The 23,915-nt window shown below is 45.2% G+C and overlaps 3 protein-coding genes across 5 annotated transcripts in view; all 3 read left to right on the forward strand.

Moving 5' to 3' along the window:
• The first annotated feature begins 3,004 nt into the window (after positions 1–3,004).
• On the forward strand, positions 3,005–8,009 carry LOC121180485 (rho-related GTP-binding protein RhoU-like). Of its 2 annotated transcripts, XM_041035939.1 has the most exons (4): positions 3,005–3,013; positions 5,908–6,022; positions 6,176–6,234; positions 7,117–8,009. In XM_041035939.1, the coding sequence occupies exons 1-4, from the start codon at positions 3,005–3,007 to the stop codon at positions 7,603–7,605; spliced, it is 672 nt and encodes a 223-aa protein (XP_040891873.1). In that variant the 3' UTR covers positions 7,606–8,009. The 2 variants fall into 2 exon arrangements, with proteins under 2 accessions (XP_040891873.1, XP_040891872.1); XM_041035938.1 differs by lacking the exon at positions 3,005–3,013 and having other exon boundaries at positions 5,612–6,022.
• Positions 8,010–10,821: 2,812 nt separating this feature from the next.
• arhgap19 (Rho GTPase activating protein 19) lies at positions 10,822–19,374 on the forward strand. Of its 2 annotated transcripts, none has more exons than XM_041037216.1 (12): positions 10,822–10,890; positions 12,023–12,297; positions 12,583–12,663; positions 12,835–13,044; positions 13,178–13,404; positions 13,607–13,693; positions 13,899–13,964; positions 14,065–14,271; positions 14,385–14,492; positions 14,626–14,739; positions 14,967–15,068; positions 15,701–19,374. In XM_041037216.1, exons 1-12 carry the CDS (start codon positions 10,847–10,849, stop codon positions 15,758–15,760), a joined length of 1,581 nt encoding a protein of 526 aa, XP_040893150.1. In that variant the 5' UTR covers positions 10,822–10,846; the 3' UTR covers positions 15,761–19,374. The 2 variants fall into 2 exon arrangements, with proteins under 2 accessions (XP_040893150.1, XP_040893151.1); XM_041037217.1 differs by having other exon boundaries at positions 15,704–19,374.
• A 3,287-nt stretch (positions 19,375–22,661) lies between these two features.
• slit1b (slit homolog 1b (Drosophila)) overlaps positions 22,662–23,915 on the forward strand; it is a 50,103-nt gene continuing 48,849 nt past the window's right edge. The window contains exon 1 of the mRNA XM_041036662.1: positions 22,662–22,915. Within this exon, the coding sequence (XP_040892596.1) occupies positions 22,662–22,915 (254 nt within the window). The remainder of the gene's footprint in view (positions 22,916–23,915) is intronic.

Raw genomic sequence — 23,915 nt, forward strand, 5'->3', positions numbered from 1 at the left:
CCCCCCAGGACACTTGCTCTGTTTGAGGCATTGTCACCAGTTATATCAAGTGGCTGCACCAAACAATCTGCTGTATGACTGCTCATTTGAGACATAACATAATTCAGAGGGACAGAGGAGGGAGGGAGGGAGGGAGGAAGGGAGGAAGGGAGGGGGGTGGGCTGGGTGGTGTGCAGAGGTGGCTGCCTGGATAATTTCTATGGCTCCAACATGAAGTGGTGGGTGTTTTAAACAAGTGGGCTCAGGTTTTCTTGCAGTTGGCGTTGGACTGAATTGAGTCCAGCCTTGGGATAAGTGGCCGTTGGGCTCGTTTGGAGGGCCCGGGGGGGTGGCAGGTGCTAGCTGGGGTAGGAGGATGAAAGAGAGGCTTGTCAGAGCAGGGTGGGTACAAGACCAGGTTACACATAAAAAGCCTTGTTTTTGTTCGAGAAAAGAGGTCCAACAGCCCACCGGTAGAGCAGCGGCGGATAATGGCTCCATAATAGCCCCCCGTCCCTATCTCTCAGCTGCCGCTGGACGACAGAGGATCCACACGCACCTGTTGTCGTCCCCCTATTGTGTCCAGCTAGCGTTAGCGCGCTACACCTCAGGAATTCTCCCCGTCCAGAGGCCTGCCTGATCGTCCCAGGAGAGAGCTTAGCCACGGTGGGATGAGGGGAGGGTGTCAGGAGTGTGTGTGTGTGTGTGGAGGAGATAGGGGGGCACGGGAACCAGCAGGGAAGCTTTAGAGGACAAGGCAAGGAGAAGGAGGGGAGGTGGAGGTGGGAGGAAAGGGAGGGTGCGTTCCTCCAAAGCCAGTGTCCTCTCTCCTCCTCTCCAGGGGCCTGTCCAGAGAGCCCTGTCCTAAATCACTGGCCCCAGGGGGAAGGCTCTCCATTGTGAGGAGATGGCCCCTGCAAGCTGGGCCGCCAGCTGCCACTGCTGCAGCGTCATGCCCCCCCCTTCCCCACGCACACACACACTCAGTAACACACACACACACACCTCCTCCCTGTATCCCCTCCACCTTCAGCACCATGACAATGCTCCCTGCGGCCAGGGCCACAGGCCAGCAGAGAGCATTAAAAAGGACTTGGAGGAGACTCTTGAGAAAGGCCACAGCGGAGCAACACGTTTTTTAGACGAACATTAATGATGACAAACTCAGAGCAGGGTTACGGTGCACGACACAGTAACCTGGACGGATCTCACTCTCAGCCCAGCCCCAGAGCAAGTGAAAGAGAGCGCTGAATGAGAGAAATAACGTTAAACATCTAAATAACATCATTTCTGTTTGATGGTTTAAAACTTACCACAGTTTGCAGTCGAGATTCAAAAGGAAACAAAAGTTTTTTGAGGATGTTCAACCTCAGCCGCAGATTCCCTCGGAAATTCCTCCAAGTCAGAAGAGAGTTCAGTTTTCCTTTCACTTTGACAGCCACACTCACTGCTGACAGATCGTTTTGTGTCCAATAAAATCCAGACTTCAGCCTCTGGACTCAAACCATAAAACTGCCAACGCTCGTCCTTTCTGAGGGGACACAGATACTGGTCTTATCCTGTCAAATTTATTTTATTTAACTCTTTAACATCCACCCTCGTCGGCTCAGGTGTATTCTCTGTCGTGCACTGCACCTGCATTATTCTTTTACAACAGAGCGTTCATGTTAACGATGACTACGGCTCGGGCTTAGAGAGGACAGTCTAACACGGTCCCATATTCCAGCAGGGTTTTAGCTGGGTTGAGATCTGGGCCTGTTCAGCTGTTCAACAACCTCCTTTTCTGCTGGATTCATGTCCTGTCGTTACCATAGTTACCAGTGTCTGACTTGTAAACACTATTTACATCAAAACTTACGTCCTAATCGTGGCTCTGGGAACGTGAGGTTTCTCTAAACCTCCAACACAGCTTTGGTACTTAATGATACAGAAGTGCCTGAAAATGCAAACAAACATGGACGCCTCACATCGGCCTGACTTAGGCCACCTTGGTAATTCAGCCCTGCTTTAATGGATTTGGTGCTATATGGACCATGAGCAGTATATTTAACCCCCACACGACCAACTCAGCCGTCAAACAGCCGCCTTGAGTTCAGTTCAGTTACGTGAAAACGTCCAGGAAAAACTCGCGAACATCTCAGGAAGAGAACCAGAAAAACGGATCCCTGTTCCAAATTACGTCATTTAAGGCGTCAGCAGTCGTTTTGATAGATCGCCTGATGAGCTGCGCCGCCTCGCCAGACAGAACAGATTCTCTAAATGGAAACTTTCATTCATTTTTAAATAAATTTCATCCCCCGCCACCAGCATCACCGCCGCAGCTCTGTAGGAGGATTTTCCCATCCACTGCCGAGGGAGGCGTTCTCCATTGTGCAGCTTCTAATGATGATTGTAATGATGGCTTGTCCATCTTTGATAAGAAACAGCACGCCCCTCATTAAAGGGCCCGGGGCCCCGGTTCTCATGGCTGCCCGGTCCTTCCCTGGAGTCGGACAGCAGGCGAGGGGAGGCGAGACGACACCCGTGGCACACGCCTGTTGACCGAGCCACAAAGCAAAAGCGTGTGACACTCGCCCCACCCCCGCCGCTCCCATTGTCCTCCCCATGAGTCCCACAGACAAGACCAATCCTGTTACCCTCCCACCCCCCGCGACCACCACAACCACAACACACACTCATATTGCTGCCAAACACACGCGCAGACCCCTTCATCCTTTCCCCCTCTCCCTCACAATCAATTTTACCAATCAGCTGATCTCTCTCTTTCTCACACATCCACCAGGGGTTGCCCTCATCCCCTTCCCCTCCCACCCTCACCCCACCTCCTCCATCACCTCCCCCTTCACCATCAGCTGCTATGTAAGGTTGAAATCCATCATTGTGTGTAAAGAAGGTGCTCATGCACAGTGCACAGCCATTACCATACACACACACACTTAGTGGGGTGTATTATTTTGGGGGGGAGGGTGGGCCTGATTGGTCCAGGAGGTTTTGGTGGTGGGGGGGCTCTAATTCACTGATTCACATGCAGACAGTATTTCTTGGTGGTGCTGGAGGAGGGTGTGGCAGGTGGGTGGGGTCTGGGTTTTAGGGATGCTGGATGGTGATGCTGACGGTCGTGGGACGGAGGAGAGAGGAGGAGGAGGAGGGGGGAGGCACGGGGTGATAGGGAGGGAGGGGGGGTTGCAGCGGCTGCTGGGGTCAGGCCTGTGTGTCCTGGGAAAGTTGGGTTCTCCATTTAAATCTGCACATGTTGCGGCCTTCTGGTGGCTGCGTGAATGCGCACGGTGACAGATGGCCCCGGCCCATAACTATAGAGTCCGAGCAGCCCGGTCCCCCGAGGGAGAGACAGAGAGAGTGAGGGAGAGAGAGAGAGAGAGAGAGAGAGAGAGAGGGAGAGGGTGCAGGGGAAGAAGAGGAGAATGTAGCGCTCAGCTGATCCCATCAAAAAGAGAGATGAGGGAAGGAGGAAAGGCAGAGGAGGGGGTGGAGGAAGGGAATGACAGTGTGTGTTTGTGTGTTTGTATCTGTGTGTATGTGTGTGTGTGTGTGTGTGTGTGTGTGTGTGTGTGTGTGTGTGTGTGTGTGTGTGTGTTATAGGGGGGAAGGGTGGGTCCTTAATCCCAAACTCTAAATTGAGTTAATGTATTTGCCTGGTCTGCAAACTCCAAAAGGAGGCCCCGGGTCCCCAAAGATTCTGATTAGGTGTCTAGTTTATCAGATGTTGGAGGAGGAGGAGGGGAGGGGCACTGTTTGTACATGAGTAGAATAGCAGCTTTGTATGTTACATGTGTGTGTGTGTGTGTGTGTGCTGACAGGGTTATGGGTTTCTGGGTCTTGTGCCAGCTTCTGGTGCAGGGCAGCTCCAACGTCTCCATTCACAGAGCTGGTAGACCTCTGTTGTTTTTCTCTGACTCTTCGTTTAATCCTGTTAAGCAGCCGTGTCAGCGCCTGGTTAAAGATTAGTTTTAGCAGATTCACACTGCAGACAGACGTACCAGAGACAGTTTGCTCTGGTACGTCTGTCTTCATGAGGACCAGCTTTAGGTTTAGACATCCAGAGTGAGGACACGTTTTGCGAGAGAGTCCTCACACATTCAGTTCAATTCGATTTTATTCATACAGCTCCGTCCACAATCAAATTAGTCTCAAAGCGCTTCACAGAGACCCAGAGTCTGAGCCCAGAGAAAGGGGTTGTGTGCATATAGTTTCACTCCCACTCACTGTGTTTTTGTGTTGTTGCTCTGCAGCGTCCTCGGAGATGTGAAGACACATGCGGATGCCAGATGGGTTTTGTGATGCTTTGTGTTCGTCTTGTCGTGATTTTGTGAGAATTAAACGAGGTCAGTTTAATGTATCAGGCCACAATCAGCCTTTTAATGTAGAATCGGTCACAGTCGTCAGTGGTTAAGGTTCCTGTCTGACCACAGCTCAAGAAAACCCTGTCATATTCTGTGCGTTTGAAAATGAAACTCTATATTTTATCTCATATAATTATCTACCGCTGAATAGCTTTATAGCTTTTACAGTTTTTAATGCCAGTGCAGGTTTTTGCACCTGGTTCAGGCCTCAGTCCCACGTCTCTTCAGCTGTTAATAAAATTCCCTCGCATGTCAGACACCTAACAGCTGGATCAGGAAACTATGACCCTGTGTGTTTTGTTTACGGTCCATTTCCTGCTCAGCGAGGATCACAGAAACAAAAAACACACCAGAGGCAGAGAAGATTTATTTTCCTGTTGTCTTGATTTTTTTTTTCCTTGTGTGTTTGCTGCAGCTTTCTCTGTCCTCGTTTGATGTTTTAATCTGTTCTCAGCTGCAGGCCCTCTCTCTCTCTCTCTCTCTCTCTCTCTCTCTCTCTCTCTCTCTCTCTCTCTCTCTCTCTCTCTCTGTCTGTCTCTCTCTCTCAGGCTTTGCTGTTTATCTGTTGCTGGTGACAGTGATGAGAGATGATGATTCATGTTGCATCCAGTCCTGCTTCTTCAGCCCCCAACGCATAACTGACTTTAACCACAAGGGGGCGTCAGCCCACCACATCATCTCTGCATGTGCTCCTATAAACAGCCTGGTGGAAGTGTACCACGGGGTTTTTGATTGGATGTTGTAAGAAAGAAGTAATGAGTCAGAGGGAGGAAGAAGAAATACTGTTTAACTGTATGATAAATTCCTTCATTTATTTTATTATTATTCTAATTTAATCAGCAGCGGGTGCAGGCTGTGGCCCAGGCAGCTCCAGCTGGGAAGGTTTTTATGGTTAAATACAATTTATTGGACAAACAAAGTTGGTACGCAGCTGCACTGCATGTGTGGGGTTTGGGTTGGGAGCCTTAAATGAACCACAAAATATATGAATTCACTATCAATATGAAGGTTTATTTCCATCTTTTAATTGGCTAAAGAGGGAGACATACTGTATATGCGGGATAAGGGTTTCCTCTAAGCTTAGTTCATTTCACTTGGAAAGCTGTGGAGCTTCATATGGTGCTCTGCTCGGTAAGCCTCTTAAGAATCACGACCACAGCAGATGCGGGGAGAATGCCAATCAGGAGCTCCCGCTGAGCGGAGAAACCCGACGGCTGTGCCACTGCCCGCTTCAAATCTCTGCCACGGTTCATATGAAAGACAGCTAAATATCGGTCGGCGCAGGTAAACGACCCAAACCGCAGCAGAAACACGTGATCTGTCGAGGATGGAGCGCGCAGGGAGTCTCCAACGTCTCTGAACCGTCAGACAACTACAACAAATCCATCAGCGCCCGAAGGCAACAAACACCATGCTCCCTCAGGATGTGGGGAAGCAGAAGCCCCGCCGCGTGTCGGACCCGGTGTGCGGAGGAGACTGCCCTCCGCTCCCGCCACGGCGCTTAAAGAACCGGGACTTCCCTCTGAGTGCGAAGCGCCGGCGGTCCGGATCCGCACCTGAGCGCAAGGTGAACTGCGTCCTGGTCGGAGACGGAGCGGTGGGCAAGACCAGCCTCATCGTCAGCTACACCACCAACGGATACCCGACAGAATATGTCCCCACAGCGTTTGACAACTTTACCGGTATCTTTGAAATCTACGCACCTGTGTCTAACCGTCACGCACAGCTTGTCCTTTATCTAGTTTGACTTTCTCTAAATCAGTCACGGTATATTGTGATGAAGGCTGTAGACTGTGTCCGTGTGTTCTTTAATAACTGTCTGTTGGTTTTCTCAGTGATGGTTGTGGTTGACGGAAAACCGGTGAGGCTGCAGCTGTGCGACATGGCTGGACAGGTGAGCTGCACCTTCCCTCCTTCAGGGGAGGAGAAACATCTACCTGAGCGTTAATAGTTTAACCCCTCAGCTGCACTTTATCTTTACTCATTTCTTTGTCGTCCTGCTTTGCCATGATAGAAATGGGGGCTGGTCGATGGATCAATCAATGTAAGTCATCAGGGATCAATGAGTATTTGTCAGTAATTGATCCTGCACTTAAACATTTGGTCAGTTCTTGCTGTGTTTGTGTTGGTTGCCCCCTGCAGCCAGCGTTTAGTCTTAGACTGAAATCCCCGAAGACCCCTTTAGCTGACTACAGTCCCAAATAGCCCTGTAACCCACGGTAAACCCACGGTAAACTTCGCCCCCTGCAGGAATAAAAGTGAGTGTGCACCCCCCTCCCCGCCCCCGTCACCTTGTGCTCCATCGCCCTCTTTTGGCTCATCCAACCTTTTCCTATTTCCACCAGAAACTAAGCTGCTGAACAAAAAAACGTCAAGTTAAAGCATCAGGTCACTGTTCCCTGTCAGGCTGGATAATCCACAGAACTCACTGTCAACAGTTTTTTATTGTTTTTATTTTGCTTTGGTAGATTCACCTAAAACACCCAGGCAGGTTAAACTCAGCATGGCTGGATCCTTACAGAGTAAATTTATTTATTATTCCAATCCCACAGTCACTGTCCTGCTGCTGGTAATACATATTACCAGTGACCAGTTTTTCCAGCTTTACGCCCTCGGTAGGAATAAACTCACCACACAAAGTGAGGGGAAGTCTGAACGTGTTGAGAAATGGACTAACACAGAGTTGGTTTAGTTTTTTTTCCTGGGATGATCAGACTCACCTTTAAGTATCCAGGCTGATTCTTACCTGGCGTCTCTGTGTCTTTGCCTCCTGAAGGACGAGCTGGAGCGCCTCCGGCCGCTTTGCTACAAAAACGCAGACGTCTTCCTCCTCTGCTATAGCGTGGTCCGTCCCTGCTCCTTTCGCAGCCTGATTGACAGGTGGGTTCCTGAGATCCGTCAGCACTGTCCCGGCGCTCCCCTGGTCCTGGTTGGCACCCAGATGGACCTGAAGGAGGACGTCCAGGTGCTGATCCACCTGGCACAGAACCAGGAGCGGCCAGTGGACACCGAGGAGGGCCTGCGGCTCGCCCAGGAGCTCGGGGCGGTGAGCTTTGCAGAGTGCTCGGCGCTGACCCAGAAGAACCTGAAGGACGCTTTTGATTCAGCCATCTTGGCCAGCGTCCAGCAGACAGGCAGTTGCAGCATCCAGCAGCAGAGGCTGACTCTGACGAAGAAGACTCCAGAGAAGATCAAGAGCCTCTCCGAAACCTGGTGGAGGAAGATCAACTGTTTAATGGGAGAGCAGAGCTGTGAATTCAAGTGAACAACTGCATAAACACAAACCTGAGTCCGATAACGTTGGAAAATACTTGTTAGATTTGGTTGGTTGTGATCTGCTGAGAGAAGAAGGTGCCAGGTGGGTGGGCAGGTTTGCAACACAAAGGTTTCTGCAGGCACAAAATAATCTTCCTACACTTTTAGTGGCACTTCACATCGTTTTATATATGAAGATTATTTTAACTTGTCACAAGGAAAAATATGCAGCCTGTGAAAACGGTTGTTTTCTGGTAGAAGTGACTTTTTTCAGAGCAGGAGCCTGTGGTACAAACTGAGAAGGGAGCGTGGGACAGCGGGTGACTGCCAGGCATGGCCATCTTTATTTAGGTGCAGTACTGAATTATTGGAGCACCTCTTTAACGTGCATCAGTGTCCTTCAACAAGCTCTAAACCATCAGCTGCTTAATCTCCTCCAGCAGTGGAGAGTTAACAGTGATACTGCTCAGTATGTAAAGCTATGTTCACCGAGGCCCCGTGCAAACTGGTGCTTTAAAAGTGCACAATGTGAATAAACTGTCTGATAGTCCGGGTTTCTTTCTGAATTTGTCCTGATGTTGTTAACCCCACCCACCGGAGGCTCATCGGAGGTTAAAACAAACACCACAAATGTTACCGGACCCAGGTTTGGCTGGATGTGAGGACTCTGACTGTCCAACAGGCTGATGAAGATCGAAACTTGATTTTTGACTCAGTTTGTCACTTTGCTTGACTGTTAGTTTGTAGGTAGTTCATTTATTTCTATACTTATTTATTACTATTGCTGTTGTTATTGTTATTTTCCTTGCCATCACTGATCATGGAAGAATGTTCAGAAGCCTTGATTAAAGTTTCTAACGACTGTTGAAAGGAGAGTTTCAGTGTGTGACAGCTGAGCGGCGTTTTCCTGCTTCTCCAGAGCACTTTTCTCACAACCTCTGCTCTTTCTCCATCACTGTGTAAACACCGGACATGTTGGAGGGTTAACAGCGATTGAGTGCTGTAGATTGATTGTCTCATCAGCTCTTTGCTCCTTCAGACCAACTCCTGAGTCAGCTAAACCACAGCTGAGTCAGAGCGGCTTGCGTGCATGGAAATGCATCTTTACCTAAAAAGAAAAAAAAAATCTAATTTGGAGTCAGGTAGTCAGAGGAAAAGCCTCTAAAGGGTAAATTGCCCATAATCTCTGGGTAAGCTAAAGATCAGCCTCCTCTAATAGGAGCAGACAGGACCACCTGGACTGGATTAGACCAGCATATGGAGCCTGATTCTCTCCCCACGGAGGCATCACACCTTAAAGAGCCAGAGAGTCAGATTCCTCCTCTCTCAAGGGTTTATCTGGTAAGGAAAATGTTTTCATAGCACATCATGATTATTCACCACGATTATTCACATTATTCACCACAACATATCCACACAAAACAAAACTAGACTATAAAATGAATTTGTTGACTAAATATGACTGTTTACACAGTACATATTCCAGAACATGTTATTAGCACTGTAACTTCAAATAAGTGTGTTTTGGCATTAAACAGACAATGCAGGTAAATGTGATATAAGGTAATGACAAAACATGGCAATCAAGTTTGAAAAAAATGATTTAATGGAAAATTTGTGTTTAATATAGTAGGATAAACAAGCAGAAACCACATTTTAACAAAAAAAAAAATGTGAAAACTAATGTGAAATTACTTATCAAACAAATTGACTTTACAGACATTTGTCACAAATTAGATGATGAATGATGCCATCGTCAAAATCAGATTCAGTTCCATTAATAAACTTATGGGTGTCGTATTTCTAGACTTAATAAAACAGTCGTCAACATTAAGTTTTGTGTCATTTATATCCAGAAATATGCCAGGAGAGGAGAGCTAAGTTTAACAGGTGACCTCCTTTAACCTGGCCTACTTTCCCCAACAGACACACAAACAGCTTGAGAGATTTTACAGGCAGGTGTGGTTACCTCTCTGGGCATCTGGTGACCAGCAGATCCTCCTGACTGAGCAAAGTGTAAGAGACTCAACTATTACAGAGATGCATATTTACTGTGCAGGATGTGACACCACCAATTCCTCTACCTCTGCTCTACATTTATTTATTTCTGTATATGCAAATGGCAGCATTTGAAGTTTGAGATGTAGACCATTAACTGCATAAATTAAATTCTGTTTCTGCCCTTTGCTACCATGAATCCCTTTAAGGAAAACTAGAAGAATCAGATTGTGCTCTGAAGCCTTTTAGTGCTGATTCAGAACAGAGACTAAACATTTAGGCTCTAATGCTCATTTAACACCAAAACTGTGTGGCAGAGAAACAACTTTGAGGTTTGAGCTTCTGCAGCAAAACATTTTGGTCTGAAGGTGGCACCAGAGGAAAAGCTGAGTTGTTACCTAAATTAAAAATGTTTATTCTCTTTAAAGTGGCCGTTTTAGCACCTCTCAGACTCAGCTGGTCAGGCTCAGCTCTGCTTCGCTTTCAGAGTGACGTTCTCGTGTCAAACTCTGTTCTCGCTTTAAATTCAACATCAAACACTTAAGAGTGCAACTAAAACTAGACATAATTTACATTTTTGAAAGAGTTACCAAACACACAGTAATCAGCCAAACTATCTGCAAGTCGGTCATCATGCTGCAACTCAGTCATTGAACTGCTCACTATTATTTCACCAGAGGGACTCACTGACACAGAGGGAAGATTAGGGGCATCTGGTGGGCATGGAGACACATTTCATTAAGTCCCGTTGTACCCACAAAAAACTTACAATAAAAGATGACAGTGCAGTTAACTAGAAGACTCCACCAGATGGCGATATATTAATGCAAGACACACACAAACACACACACTGAAGGAAATGGGTGACGCTCATGTACGTTTACACCGTCTGCTGTGTACCTGAGTCACCTGAGAAGAAAATGTTACTCGCACCCACCCGTTGGTGAACATGAAAATCCATCAACCTCTGTCACTCTTCTGGTTGTCAGAGGGCAATGATTCTCATAACAATGCACACATCACATTCTTCAGCAGCGTTTTTGGTGCAGCACAAAGTTAAAGATGTTTAGCCTCAGCCCTCTCTGCACACAGATGTTGTTTTCCTTCAGACAAAGCCGGTGAATTCAAACCGACCAATCACAGCGCGGGACATGCAAATCAGAACACTACGTCACGCATACGTTAGACAAACTACCAATGGTTGACGGGGTGGGCGGGGCGTGGAGGAAAACAGCGGAGGATTCAAACGGAACATGGCTGCGGGGAAAGATGTCGATGAAAACACGCAAAATAAAAGGTAAGAACGAACTGAAACGGATATATTAATGGTGTTCGATGCAGAGTTTGATTTACACGCAACTAAATTTTAACTTGTGCGATTTGAAGCTGGTAAACATACTTTTCGTTAGTGAGGCTGGTTGACAGTACCTAGCGTTAGCTAACTGAGCTACTCGACGTTACCGACTAATCACAGAGGTGGAAATTAACGTTAGGTTAGTTAGATATTAGTGGCCAAACATTGTCGGCAGCAATGTTTGCCCAAATGTTAAAAAATAACTTAAGCCTGCATTGGCAAACGTTAGCACTGTTAGCTAAGGGATTCTGAGTTGGCAAACGTATGTGCTAACTACACACCAGCTAAATAAAATGTTTGATTAAACGTAAACCATGTTTCCCGTATTTCTCTACATGCATACACTCTATACAGGCACGGACAGTGTAACAGTGGCCCTGCAAAGAATCCTGCCTTTGTTTAGCCTGTGACTTTAAAGCTTTGTCTAAATTGTCAGTGGGATTCATACAGCTTCATCAGTCCATTGCAGGGCCGTTTTGTTTATCGAATACCAAAAACTGAACTTCCGGTTCACAGACACACATTATTTATTGCACTGTGTTACACTGGTCTTTATTATTCCCTGCTGGAAGATTAATCAGTTGCCTTTGGCCCGTGATGTTTATAAAAGAGCAGACAAACTCCAGTTTTCAGTGTCTTTGTCAAGGACAATTTATGTCTGCATGTAGTCAGGTGTGGGAGAAATCCCATGGAAGTACACAGTGAACCTATCAGCCTCACACACAAAGGACCAGGAGGACACCTGAATTGATAGTGACACAGATTTTATGCAGATTCAGATTCAGCAAATATTCTGTTGTCACTCTGTACTATGACTCTTCTGTGTCCGGTGACGACTCCTCTGATGGAATAGTTTTTCCTTGTAACAGGATGGACTGCTCACCTGGACATTGTATTTATCATGTGATGTATCACACCTGTTATCTCTCTATCTACTTATGTGAAGATCCATCAAGTAGCACTTGTGAACTTCTGGTTTTTATGTAATTGTAACTTGTGTATGAAGTTTTCTCAGATACAAAGATTTAACTGAACGTACAACCTGCCTGTTTCACCCCCTGACCCCACCCCTCAGAGGTACAGTGTGCAGTATGGTGATCAATCATGACGAATCCCCGGGGGGTTCTCGTGCTGGCCGCCCACCAGTCATCTTCAATCCAGACTTTTTTGTGGAGAAACTCCGCCATGAAAGCCCAGATGTTTTCCTGGAGCTGGTGCTTAGTAACATCACTCGCCTTATTGATCTTCCTGGGACAGAGTTTTCTCAGCTGCTTGGCGAGGAGGGCCCCAAGACCCCAACAGGTGGAAACGGAGGCTTCTTTCGCTCTTTCAACTTCCTCAAACGTAAAGGTGAGAGGTCAACTAGGTGACATACGGAAAAGACAGGCTGAGTGCAAATGATATTGGGAACACATATGCAAGATCAGTGCTGATAGTTCAGTTTGTGCATCTCATGTACCAGTGTGTTCTTTAATGTGATGGATGAGATCTCATCAGACTTGTTCTTTCGGTGTTGTCAGCTTTCAGCCTGTGTTTCTCTGCTTGTTTGAGTAATGAGCCTGTAGCAGAAATGGAAGAGCGCTTTCTCTGAGCAGCTTTTAATATCATCTCTCCTCTCTCATTATACAATCACAGATAAAGGCGTTGTGTTTGGAACCCCGCTGACAGAAAGCTGCATTGCCCAGATCTACCAGCTCATTGAGTACCTCAGCAAAAGTAAGTAGTCCAAAAAAAGTCTTTAAAATGCTTTAATAGTTGTTTTTTTACAACCTCAGCAGCAAATTCTAAGAATGAGTGAGCACACAAATAAATACATTAAACTGATTTAGTTTTTCCCCGATGCTTGGAGTTTTACTTGCTGATCCCCACCTGCTGTTACGTACTCAGATCTGCATGTAGAGGGTCTGTTCCGGGTGCCGGGGAACAGTGTACGGCAGCAGACCCTGAAGGAGCTTCTTAACAGCGGGGCTGATGTCGACCTGGAGTCTGGAGACTTTCACCCCAATGACGTGGCCACGCTGCTCAAGACCTTCCTGGGAGAGCTGCCAGAACCCTTGCTCACACACAGACACTTCCACGCACACCTTAAGATAGCTGGTAGGAATACACATACACATTATGTAATACTTCTATTTATGTTCTCCTTTTAGGACATAATTACTGGATGGTGCAAACTGTTGTCTCTAATCTGTTTTTGACATTACGTCCTTCACCGTCATCCCTCCCCCAGATATAACTCTGTTTGACGAGCAGGGCAACAAGACTGCGATACCCAACAAGGAGCGTCAGATCGAGGCCCTACAGCTTCTCTTCCTGCTGTTACCCCAGGCCAACCGCTCACTGCTCAAACTGCTGCTGGACCTGCTCTACCACACTGCCAAGCAGCAGGACAAGAACAAGATGTCAGCCTTCAACCTGGCCCTCATGTTTGCCCCGCACGTCCTGTGGCCCAGACACGTAAGATTTGTACTTTGTAGCAGGGACCAGAGGCTGGACAATAATTTTCCTACCCTACCCTCAATTACATATTATACTTTGTAGAATATAGAAGTTTGCAATGTTGTTGCCCCACTGTTGGTATCAGAATGGACTAGTTATTGATGAAACTCACTTTAAATGAGATTATTTTTGGTTAAAACATTGTTTTTTCTGACTTCAGATGACAGCTGGTGACCTGAAAGACCATCTGAAGAAACTGAATAACAGCATGGCGTTCCTCATCAAACACTCACAGAAACTCTTCAGGGTGATTATTGACACACACGCACACACACGACCGAACTATCAAACAATTAATAAATGAGCCGAGGTTGGTTACCCATAATGCACCAAGTCTGGACACACTCTAAGCACCATGAACAGAAACAAAGCTGGCTTTGGAAACATAGTATGTGACTGTTTTAATGGTTAATCTGTGGAGCAGTGACATGTGTCTGCTGTGTGCTGTTCAGGCTCCGGTGTACCTGCGGGAATATGCCAGAGTGCACTTCACTGGGACCAAAGCTCCACAGACCAAGGTCAGTGGATGGAGTTCACTTTTTTTTTTAAGAGCACTGATGATCTGGCAGTGAATGAGACTGAACATTTTTCTTTTTGACTTGCTCTGTGCGCTCTCAGGATGATCTGGAGCTGCTGGCAGCGAGCAGCTCACCTGCTCAGCGGACTGTGTTGCCCCTAAAGAGGACAGCGGTTCTGGGCCCCGGCTCTCAGGAGCAGTGCCAGTCACCAGCTCAACAGTACACAGAAGAGGCCCTGAAGGAGCTCTTCAGACACGTCCACCACAACATGCCAGACTCCGCCAAGAAGAAGAAGCTCGTCCGACAGGTTTCATTTCAGGGTCTTCTTACTGTCGCAGAGTCTGGCTGGTTCAACTGAAAACATAAAGCTTCTTCTGCTGTTGAGCTTCTCACTCAGGTGGTGTTTTTTCCTGTGTGCAGTTGGTCAAACAGACAACCTCTGGGACACCTACCAACGAGCAGCACCGGGGCCCCCCAGCTCCCAGCAAGAAACACCCCCGCTCACGGTCCTTTGGTGGCCTCATCAAGGTATGGAGCTCCATGGAAGGAAGAGAGTGTCGTATCCTTTAACCCCCAGAGTGATTGCACATACTGTGTTAATGTTTTACAAGAGTTATCCCAAAGTGTTTAGAGGATTATTCTGTGATTATATTTATTACAGCGCAAAGCTCGCGGGGAGCAGCTGACAGCAGAGAGGCGGGTCCGACACATCTCCCCCGACGCTGTCGGCAAAGCAGGAAGGAAACCCGGTAAAGAGAACGTCATCCTCCAAGGGGTGAGCCTTCTTTTTTTTTTTTGTCCCCACCACCCGTAGGTTAAGAAAATCTAACACACTGTTGTTGGCCTTTTGTTCTCTCTGTTCTCTTGGCCGTGAAATTGCGTTTAAATTCTTCTCACTTTTATTCCATCTGCCACAAACTTAGCAGATGACCCAAAAATCTCATTTTTTTATCTTGCTATCAAAAATAATAACATTGCTTTTTTGTGTTTGTGTGTGTACAGGTGAAGAGCCCACTAAATGGTCCTGTGTTGGGGAAGGCGGGGCTAATAGTAAAAAACCCCGACTTTACTTTTACTAAGGACAAAGCACTGAAGGTTTCTAAGGTATGACGCAGTTTTCTTCTTTTTCTCTTCTCCTGACAGAAAAATCACGGTTTAAATCCTTTTTAAGTAATACACACAAAACAACATGTGTATTGCTTTTGTAAATTTACTCTGTTTAAATAAACCAGGACTTGAGAAATAGAATCCACGAGACTCACACCAGTAGGTTTTTTTTTTAATAGAGTGGACTTTAGATCACCTGTATTTAGATTTTTAAAAAGCCATTTTCAGGAAACATGAAGAAACACCTGAATGAGCTTGGAAGACTTTTTTTTTTCTTCAGTTTTCTATGTACATGAAAATGCTTGTTTTCACGTCAGTATCCATCTTCCTGGCTTCTTGTGTTAGAAGGTCGGTTTAGCTTGCAGGTTTAGCTCTTGGTAACACAAACCCAACCGTGAGAGGAAATACATTTGTATAATAACTTAAAAAAATGTCCAAAACACAACAGTGAAACGGTGGAATGTGGGTTCTGCAGGTACTTTCTCTGATTTCTTTGTACTCGTTGGTGATTTTATTGGTCACGACTTTATGTTTGGACGTCGACATTCAGTTGTAATTGAAAATCTTCCATCCATCCATCCATCCATCCATCCTCCCACCGTTTCCTCCCCCCTCCATTAATCTCTCAGCAGGACTCCCCCTCTGTGTCCAGGATGTGTTTCTCTCCTGCTCAGGGGATCTCAGTGTAAAAGCAGACACGTCCTTCTCATCTCAGACCGGATTCGGGCAGTATTAATATTATTAATCCTCATGTTTATCAATGTGTTTTCATTGTAGTAAGTCATTTATAACTGTGACTAATATACAGAAGTTTTAGCCTCAGCCAGAACAGCCAAACCAAAGCCAGGAGCGCTCTGTCCTCTCTGCCTTTGGACATTCATCAGGAGTGTTTACAAACTGGTACCAACAGTAACAAGCAAACAAACAAAAGAAAATCCTCCATTGCAGCTTTTATCTTGGTTGAACTTCATTTAGGGATGATTAACATCAACAGGATTAATATAATGCAAATCAAACATATTATCTGAGAATGTGTCCAAAATCCCGGCGCTGCTTTACTTTGTGAAACAAAAATGTCCCGATTTCTTTCAGTTTGGTTTGTTAATGATTCTGATTAATTGACAGCAATACTGAATTATCAGCTGCACTTTCAAAGGACCCACAGTGGTTGCTTCTGTAAGAGTGTTGTAAAGTTTGGGAAGCAGCTGCTTTTGGTCACTGCAAACAATTTTTAAATTCTTTTACATAATTTAAATTTTATTGTGGGTTTTTTTTTCACACTTTTTGGGGATTTCAGGTCAAATGAGACAAACATTTTCATTCATTTTTGTTTGCTTTATTTTGGTCATCATCTATAATAAGAGTGTATGCAGGGCGGGGTGAAATGACCACGTATGAGAATCACACTACTGCACATTTTGACCAATGAAAAACTGATTTATTAAAACTCTTTTTTTAACTGCCCCGTGTGGCAAAATCACAAGTCGTCCTGTAAGATCATGTTTTAAAATGTGCCAGGATATTCATACAAGCATTAATGCTCATCAGGTTGCACGGTACTCTGTTTAATATAAACACTAATTTAATCTTTGTTTTTTTCTTCCAGCTCTGTGAATAATTTAAATGAAACATTAACCAGCGTCTTTGCTTTGGTTTGGCTTCACTGGCTCAGAGCTGCTTGTGCCACTTATCACTTGAAACTTGTTTTGCTGGCTACTGTATCAGAATCTATGAGCTATCTGAGCTTACAGTCTGCTGTAGTGTGTAGAATATGTGTACATGTTGTACTGTGTGTGTGTTTGTGTGTGTGTGTGTGGTTTTAAAGTTTTAGACTTTGTTCTTATTGGGAACTGTGACGTTTGCTTTTTGTCTGATGAGTTATAACTCCTTGGTTACTGGATGGTGTCTGGGTGAAACATTTTCTTGGTGTTGTGCTGCTGATCCAGAATCAGTGAGCAGGTCAGTTTATTTTTTCAAATGTTTAACGCAGATATAAAAAATATGATTTAATCAGTAATCGATTTACTGCTCCCACAGGGATGTTCATTATCAAGCCACTGACCGGTGTCCCTGTTTGTCAGTCTGTCAAATGTGAAATGTCTCATGGGACTTCAGATATTTTTAAAAACATTTCTTCTTCTTTTTCTTATTATTTTTTCTTTTTTACTTCAACTCATGATGGAGGGGGTCATTTATCTTAAGTTTAAGAGAAGTGGTGGAGAGATTTGTTATGTGATGGTTTAAATGAAAGTTGGAAGGGTGTTTTTGTGTGTTTATTCTGATGGAAATGAGCAGTAACCTGTTACTTCTTAACATGTGGGTGTAGGTGTGTGCGTGGGTGTGTGTGGGTGGGTGTGTGTGGTTTAGTATCTATACACAAATGTGTTAAGAAGAAGCCTGAGTCTGAGGAAAGTAAGAAAGGAGCTTTGGATGTTTGGATTGAATGTGCCATCCAAAACTATGCAAACAAGTGACAGCAAAACTATCTTCAGGATTGTGTGTAATTAAAGGGGCATTAAGTGATTAGCAGCAGGAACTCCTGACATGGAAACGTAGTGAGTCATCATTAAAGTTAAAGTGACTCTGTGCTGACACTGAACATATAAGCAAAATAAGCTTCTTTTTAAATGCATCTGTTGTGTGTTAAGACATAATTTACAAAATTTACACTTTATTTACTATAATTTCCAATAATTGCTGGTGCTTTAACAGTTCAGTACTCAACAGTCACGTATCTCTGTAAAAACAAAATCAGGGAATAAATAAGTTAAACAGCACAGATACGTTATGGTTTTCTGTATTTGCAGGGAGTAAAAATGTTGTTTAATGCCCCTTTAAATATTTGGAACTGTGCGATATATCTCAGTTCCTTCACTTTCGCTGTTCATGGCTTAACTGATGTCTGCTCCATTTGTTGTACACCCAGTACGGACGCACTGGTACCAGTAACAAGGTTTCAGCCCTGAGAACTAAACCAGTTTTTTTCCTCAGCAGCACAGTGCATGGTGGAGAAATTACATGTATCTCCAGCTCCTCCCCCGGGAGGTCAGAGGTCAGCTGCTGCCTTGCTCAGTGGCACCTCAGCAGCATTGGGCCCTGTGTTAATGATGATAGAGGAAACTTGTAACATGTGACTGATGCATGTGGATATATTTTTGGTTTGAAGCTTATTTGTTGTGTTTTTCTCGGTCTGATGTTGAGAATCTGTTACTGGTGCGTCCTGTTTTGAAAGTGTTGTGGATGTGGTTGAGGTGGGTTTGTTGGAAGTGATGAAGGTGTTGAACGTGAGTCACATGTCGGGTGTAGATGGACTCCTTTTCTTTTATGGTACATCGTCATAAAGTCTACACAGGACCTTTTCTTTTTGTTTTCCTGAATTCATCTTGGCAGAGAATAAGAAACTGAACTGGGATTCCTCCACGTCGTCGTCTCCTCATCCTTCTCAGTTCTCTGTAGTTTTACAAACAAGTTTACAAACCAGGGAGAACAAATTCTGTTGAATTTATTGTTGTTTGGGTTACAACATTTTTTTATATGGGTGGAATTTAGAAACAAAAAAAACAATATTTAAGGTACACTGATTTTTTTGTTTTCCTTTTGTCTAACGAGAGCAGTTACATTCTGTATGATGTGAAATGTTTTTATTTGACAAAATGCCCTTTAGAGCCTTGTTCTTTTGAGTGTCGGTTTTTGCACGTCTGCTTTTGTTTCTTTACATAAATGTGAAACAGTTACTGATCTCTTCTTGCTCTTCATGGTCTCTGGTGAGTTTTTCACGTACGCTGTGAAAATGGAGAAAAGCTCAATGTGACAAAAGTGAACATGTTAAGTTTTAGTCTATTTTAAATTTTCCTGTCTCTGTTTTAATGAGGGTCAATGAGATGTGGAGAAAAACCACACTGACTTCATTAGGTAAAAGGTTTATTAGGTGAGGTGCTAAAACTTTGTCTTCTCATTTGTCCAACCACAATTTTTCCAATGTCGTGACGAGCTCATCGGTGACCGCTGTGGTTTAAACTGTGGTAACCTGTTTGTTTTTTGTACTTTAGTGTAAAATAATTTAACCGTGTACATTGAGTTCCTTGGCGAATGGTCCGCTTTGGATTAAAACTTTTTTAATGTTTCCTATAAAAAGCCTGTTATCTTTGATTTAATGTCTCACTTGTTTCCATTGTATTTTTCTTTTCTGTTTAGAGCACAGTGTTTGGTGCCCGTCAGAAACCATCTACTGTAACAGGTTGTCAGCAGTGTAGTGCTTCTGTTTGTTCACTAGAGGGGGTTATTAACTAACCTAGATGTGTGTTCAGCTGCTTTAACTTGTCTGATGATGTATTATATCATTTACTATGTATTTGGCTCTTAATGGTTCTTCTTTATGGCTCAGAATAAGATCATCATATTCATATTCAGAGGTGCAGAGTATTCCATACTTTGTGATGGAGGTTAAATCGGCTTTTCACTTGGTTCCAGCTTTTATTTATCACATTAATTCATTATGATTGTTGTAATAGTAATACTCATCGTCATACTTTATTGATACCCATAGAGAAAATCTGTCTCTCCCCCTTCAGGAAGGTCAGAGGTCAGGCTGTGAAGTGACTCGGGAGCTGGTAGGGATTCAGCAGGCAGAGTGATTCTTCTCTCCGCTTTCTTTTATGTCACCTTTTCTTTTCAAGGGGCAAAGTAAATCAAATTCTGCTCCTTTAACCATTTTGGGTTTTTCACCTTCACGTCTGTTTCAGTCGCCGTGAGTATAAACCTGACAGAATCACAGCATCATGTTTGATCGGATGTAAACTTGTAATTTATGAGCTGAAGCTAAACTTGTTTCAGGCAGTTTGTCACATTAATTAAGCAGAAATCACTAGATTTAAAATTTTAAAACCACGTTTCAAGTTGCAAGGGTTTGAAGTGCAGAATGAATGAATGTGTAAGTGATTACTCAGTTCTTGATTAATTATTTGGTGAAAGAAATGACAGAAAAAAGTCAAAGATGTTCATCATAACTTCTCAAAGCCCAAGGTGACGTCTTCTGATTAGTGATTCTGTCTGACCAACAAGCGAAGACCGAAAGATTTTCAGTTTAAGTTTGTCGTTTTGAGACGGAAGAACAGCAAATTAAATCAGTTGCCAATTAATGTTCTGTCAATACACAGATTGATTGTAGACAAAATTGATTTTTTCAGGTCTCTAAATGTTTGTGGGCAGAATAAATTAAGTTGCTAGGACATGAAGCAGTATCTCTTTGAATGCTGAAACTATCTGTAGAAATCACATCATGGTTCCTCTAATTCCTTAATTCATATTAATCTAATAATATATTTATTGGCATTGTTAATTTTGTCATAGACAAGTCTGGTTAGTGAGATTAATATTTTTGGAGCCAAATGATATTAGAAGCTTCCAGATCTGAGCGTATTGTGAATTGATGTTTTTGAGACAAAAGCATCTGCTCTGTCCTTCCAGAAATCAATTGAGACGCGTCTGCAGCAGCAGCACCCCCACCTCCCCACCTCCCCACCCACCCACCCCTGCCTCAGAAAGCTATTATGGCCCCAGAAATAAGGGGGTCCACCCCTCTGGAGATGTCAACATCTCGTCCCCCCCCTTTGTTGCAGATTATCGGCGAATGAGTCATTCAATTCAGCTGCACAAAGGAAGCAGCCGGGCTCTGCCTGTGGCCAATTTGTTTTCCATCACTTCTGAAGAGCGCCTGGTTAAATTAACCCGTCATACCGAGTCTGCAGGGAGAAGACAAAGTGAGGCCACGAGCAATAATCACTCATGTATGGTGGTAAATAAAAAGCTGGGTAAACTCTGCCCTGGAGTTGTTGATCATCATACAGCAAACAAACGCCAGATCAAATCTGCCGCTCAGAGAAAATCTAATTATCCTCCATATCACCGCATGATGTATTGTAGGAATCACTGGTGTAGCAATAAACACGGCAGCTGCTACAGACAAGATGAAAACACTGAGGAAACAAAGGATCCATCATTAAGTTTGGTCTTTTTCCCTCTTGAATGATTTACTCTGCTGCAACTGAGATCTGTTTAGAACTGCTTAGTCTTCGTTTCGATGTGATGATTTGCAGCTTTTCTCTTTGGATTATTTTTGTCTCCATCTCTACTTATTTAATTGCTGCCTTGCTGTTATTTAATACGTCAAAAATGTAGTAAAATGTAAAAGTGGTGCCGTACAGCAGGTTTACGTTTTGGTGGCTTTTCTCCACCATGTCCCGGATGATTCAGATTTTTTTTTCTCCTCTTCTTTTTTTCCTTGGTGATATGGCAATCACAAAAGCTGAAGCCAGCGTTTCTGTGGAGATTTAAAAAAAAAAAACTCAGCCAGGCTCCATTTGAATTTCAAAGCCTTGCCAGTGAATTCATAATAGACTTCTGAGTAAGCTCTGTGGCAGCTTATGGCATTCCAGTTATGCCAGTCTCATAAGAACCCCCCCCCCCCCCCCCCCCCCCCCATCCCACCCCTTCCTCCTCAACCAACTCAAGTTCCTGCAGCTTGGTGTGCTGGTTTGGCTCTGAGCCATGGCAAAAAAATATTATCACATTTACCACACAGCAGAACTCACTCCCTCTCCTTTTATTTCGCATTCATTGTTCTGTCTCTCCACAAATTGTTTCTCCTCCTCTGTCCTCACATTCTCTCTGGGGCTTCCCGGTCGGATGCTTCAGCCCGATCACGATTTCCTCTCCTCTCTCCCTTCCTCCCTCTCTCTCTCTCTCTTCTCATCATGTCCATGCAGCCTTAGGCTCTTTTCTTCCCCGGGGGAGGAGAGCGCATGTGGGCGAGAGAGATAGACAAGGACAGGGGCAGAGAGAGAGAGAGAGTGAGAGAAAAGGCTGCCGTCACTGGAGGTGCCGGCTCCGCTACTGCTGTCACTGAATAGATGTGAGTTCACTCCGGGTGCTGGTGTGTGTGTGTGTGTGTGTGCGTGTGCGTGTGCGTGTGCGTGTGCGTGTGCGTGTGCGTGCATGTATGTGTGTGACCGGTGGAGGGGGTGGAGGTTGGGGGGGGGGGGGGGGGGGGGGCATGGGAGGAGTCTGAGTGCTGTTATTTGTAAAAGCTTTTGATGGATGATTGCTCTGTGTGTGTGAGATAGAGGGAGTGAGGGAGTCCCCCCCTTTCTTTTTTTCTAGTGGCTCACTGTTCAGTGCACAATGACTCAATGAAAAGTGGAGGGGAGAGGCAAGCACACTGTACGGCTGCATGAGAGAGAGAGAGAACACAGGAGAGAAGAAGAAGGGAAGGCAGTTGGAAGGAGCTCTAAAGCTGGGGACAAGAAGAAGAAGAGGATACACTTGTCTTTCCCCCCCCTCTCTTTCTCTCTCTGAAAGGCCACTCTGGGATCAAGTGGCAGCCGTTCAGTCCCAGCTGAACTCCACCTGGCTGCGCTTCTGCCTGTCTCAGCCTCTTGAAGTATTTCACTCATTGCTCTTCAAGTATTTTTTTTCTCCCCCCTCCGCTTTTAAGGAAGGTATCACTGGTGGCTGTCACTCATTCCAAGGTAAAGGAAGGGACAGGGTCTGTGCCGGTGTCTGCAGTGTGGTGGAGCACCGCGGGATAGCAGGATGCCTGCTGGGAGAAGACGGGATGGAGCCGGGTCAGGAGGCTGCGGGATGGCGGCAGCGGCGGGGGCCCCAGGCCAGGCTCTACAGCCTGGGCTGCGGATGATGCTGGCGTGGGGCATCCTCGTGCTGCTGGCAGGCCGGGGAGGCGCGGAGGCGTGCCCCGCTCCCTGCAGCTGCCAGGGGAACACGGTGGACTGTCACGGCCTGGGGATCCACTCCGTGCCCAAAAACATCCCCAGAGGGACTGAGAGGCTGTGAGTAGTCATACACCGACAACATGTGTGCATATTTTTTGTGTACTTGTGAGGACCAAATGCTCAGGGACAGATAGTAAGACGAGGGGAATCCTTCAAAGTGACGGCATATTGCTGCCTCTCACTTAAAGGAGCACGCAGCAATTCAAATCTGGGTTTATGCTTAAGACCTGGTTTGGTTAATAGGTCAGAGTATGAAGGTCCTCACAAGTACAATTAAACACACATATATTTTATTTGTCTGTTTAAGATGGTTGTGTGTGTTTGTGTCAGTGAAAGACAGAGTGGGGAGTTTCTGTGTTAGTCTGTAGTGGGAATTTAATTATCAGTGTGACTCACCCTGTGTGCAGTTATTTCATGGCATCAGTGTGTGTGTGTGTGTGTGTGTGTGTGTGTGTGTGTGTGTGTGTGTGTGTGTGTGTCTTTGTGTTTGTGTGCACACTTTGTGTCGTTTCTGCTCTGCTGCAGTGTCTCTTCTCTCGTGCTCGTTCCAGCTCTATTTACCAGCAATCTGTTTAACTTCATACCACACACACACACACACACACACACACACACACACACACACACACACACCTTGACTCTCCACTTGTCGTCCAGGATTCAGAGTGTTGCTCTGCGGCATCACTGCTCTTCCCTGCAGTTGTTCACATTGGATAGTCAGAGTCGTCATCATGTGTCGGAGGGAAAAACCCTCTGCTCCCATGATGCCGTGTGGTTCCTCACTGTGGCTGCTTCTCACTGACAAACCTCACTGCCCAAACTTTTCTAATTCATATTTTCGGCTGTACATTTACAGTGCCTGGTCACTTTATTAGGTACAACTATACAACCTAATGCGATCCGGTACAACAGCTCTGCCATGTATTCCACCTTTATGAGGCTTATAGAGGCCCAGTTCAGTTCAGCCTTCCTGAGACGTGTACCGCACTGCTTTGTACTGAAATATGAAATTCTTCCCGATCTGTTGCATTTGATTTAAAGCTGAAATATTTAGCCA

This window comes from Toxotes jaculatrix, chromosome 4 (assembly GCF_017976425.1).
Source record: "Toxotes jaculatrix isolate fToxJac2 chromosome 4, fToxJac2.pri, whole genome shotgun sequence".
Lineage (NCBI taxonomy): Eukaryota > Metazoa > Chordata > Actinopteri > Toxotidae > Toxotes > Toxotes jaculatrix.

Bases quoted from the DNA above. Each gene is read 5' to 3' on its own strand.
- LOC121180485 (XM_041035938.1), top strand. From the start codon at position 5,752: ATGCTCCCTCAGGATGTGGGGAAGCAGAAGCCCCGCCGCGTGTCGGAC. The intron at 6,023-6,175 runs GTATCTTTGAAA...TGGTTTTCTCAG, and splicing joins AGCGTTTGACAACTTTACCG to TGATGGTTGTGGTTGACGGA. The intron at 6,235-7,116 runs GTGAGCTGCACC...TGCCTCCTGAAG, and splicing joins TGTGCGACATGGCTGGACAG to GACGAGCTGGAGCGCCTCCG.
- arhgap19 (XM_041037216.1), top strand. From the start codon at position 10,847: ATGGCTGCGGGGAAAGATGTCGATGAAAACACGCAAAATAAAAG. The intron at 12,664-12,834 runs GTAAGTAGTCCA...TTACGTACTCAG, and splicing joins CATTGAGTACCTCAGCAAAA to ATCTGCATGTAGAGGGTCTG. The intron at 14,740-14,966 runs GTGAGCCTTCTT...GTGTGTGTACAG, and splicing joins AGAACGTCATCCTCCAAGGG to GTGAAGAGCCCACTAAATGG.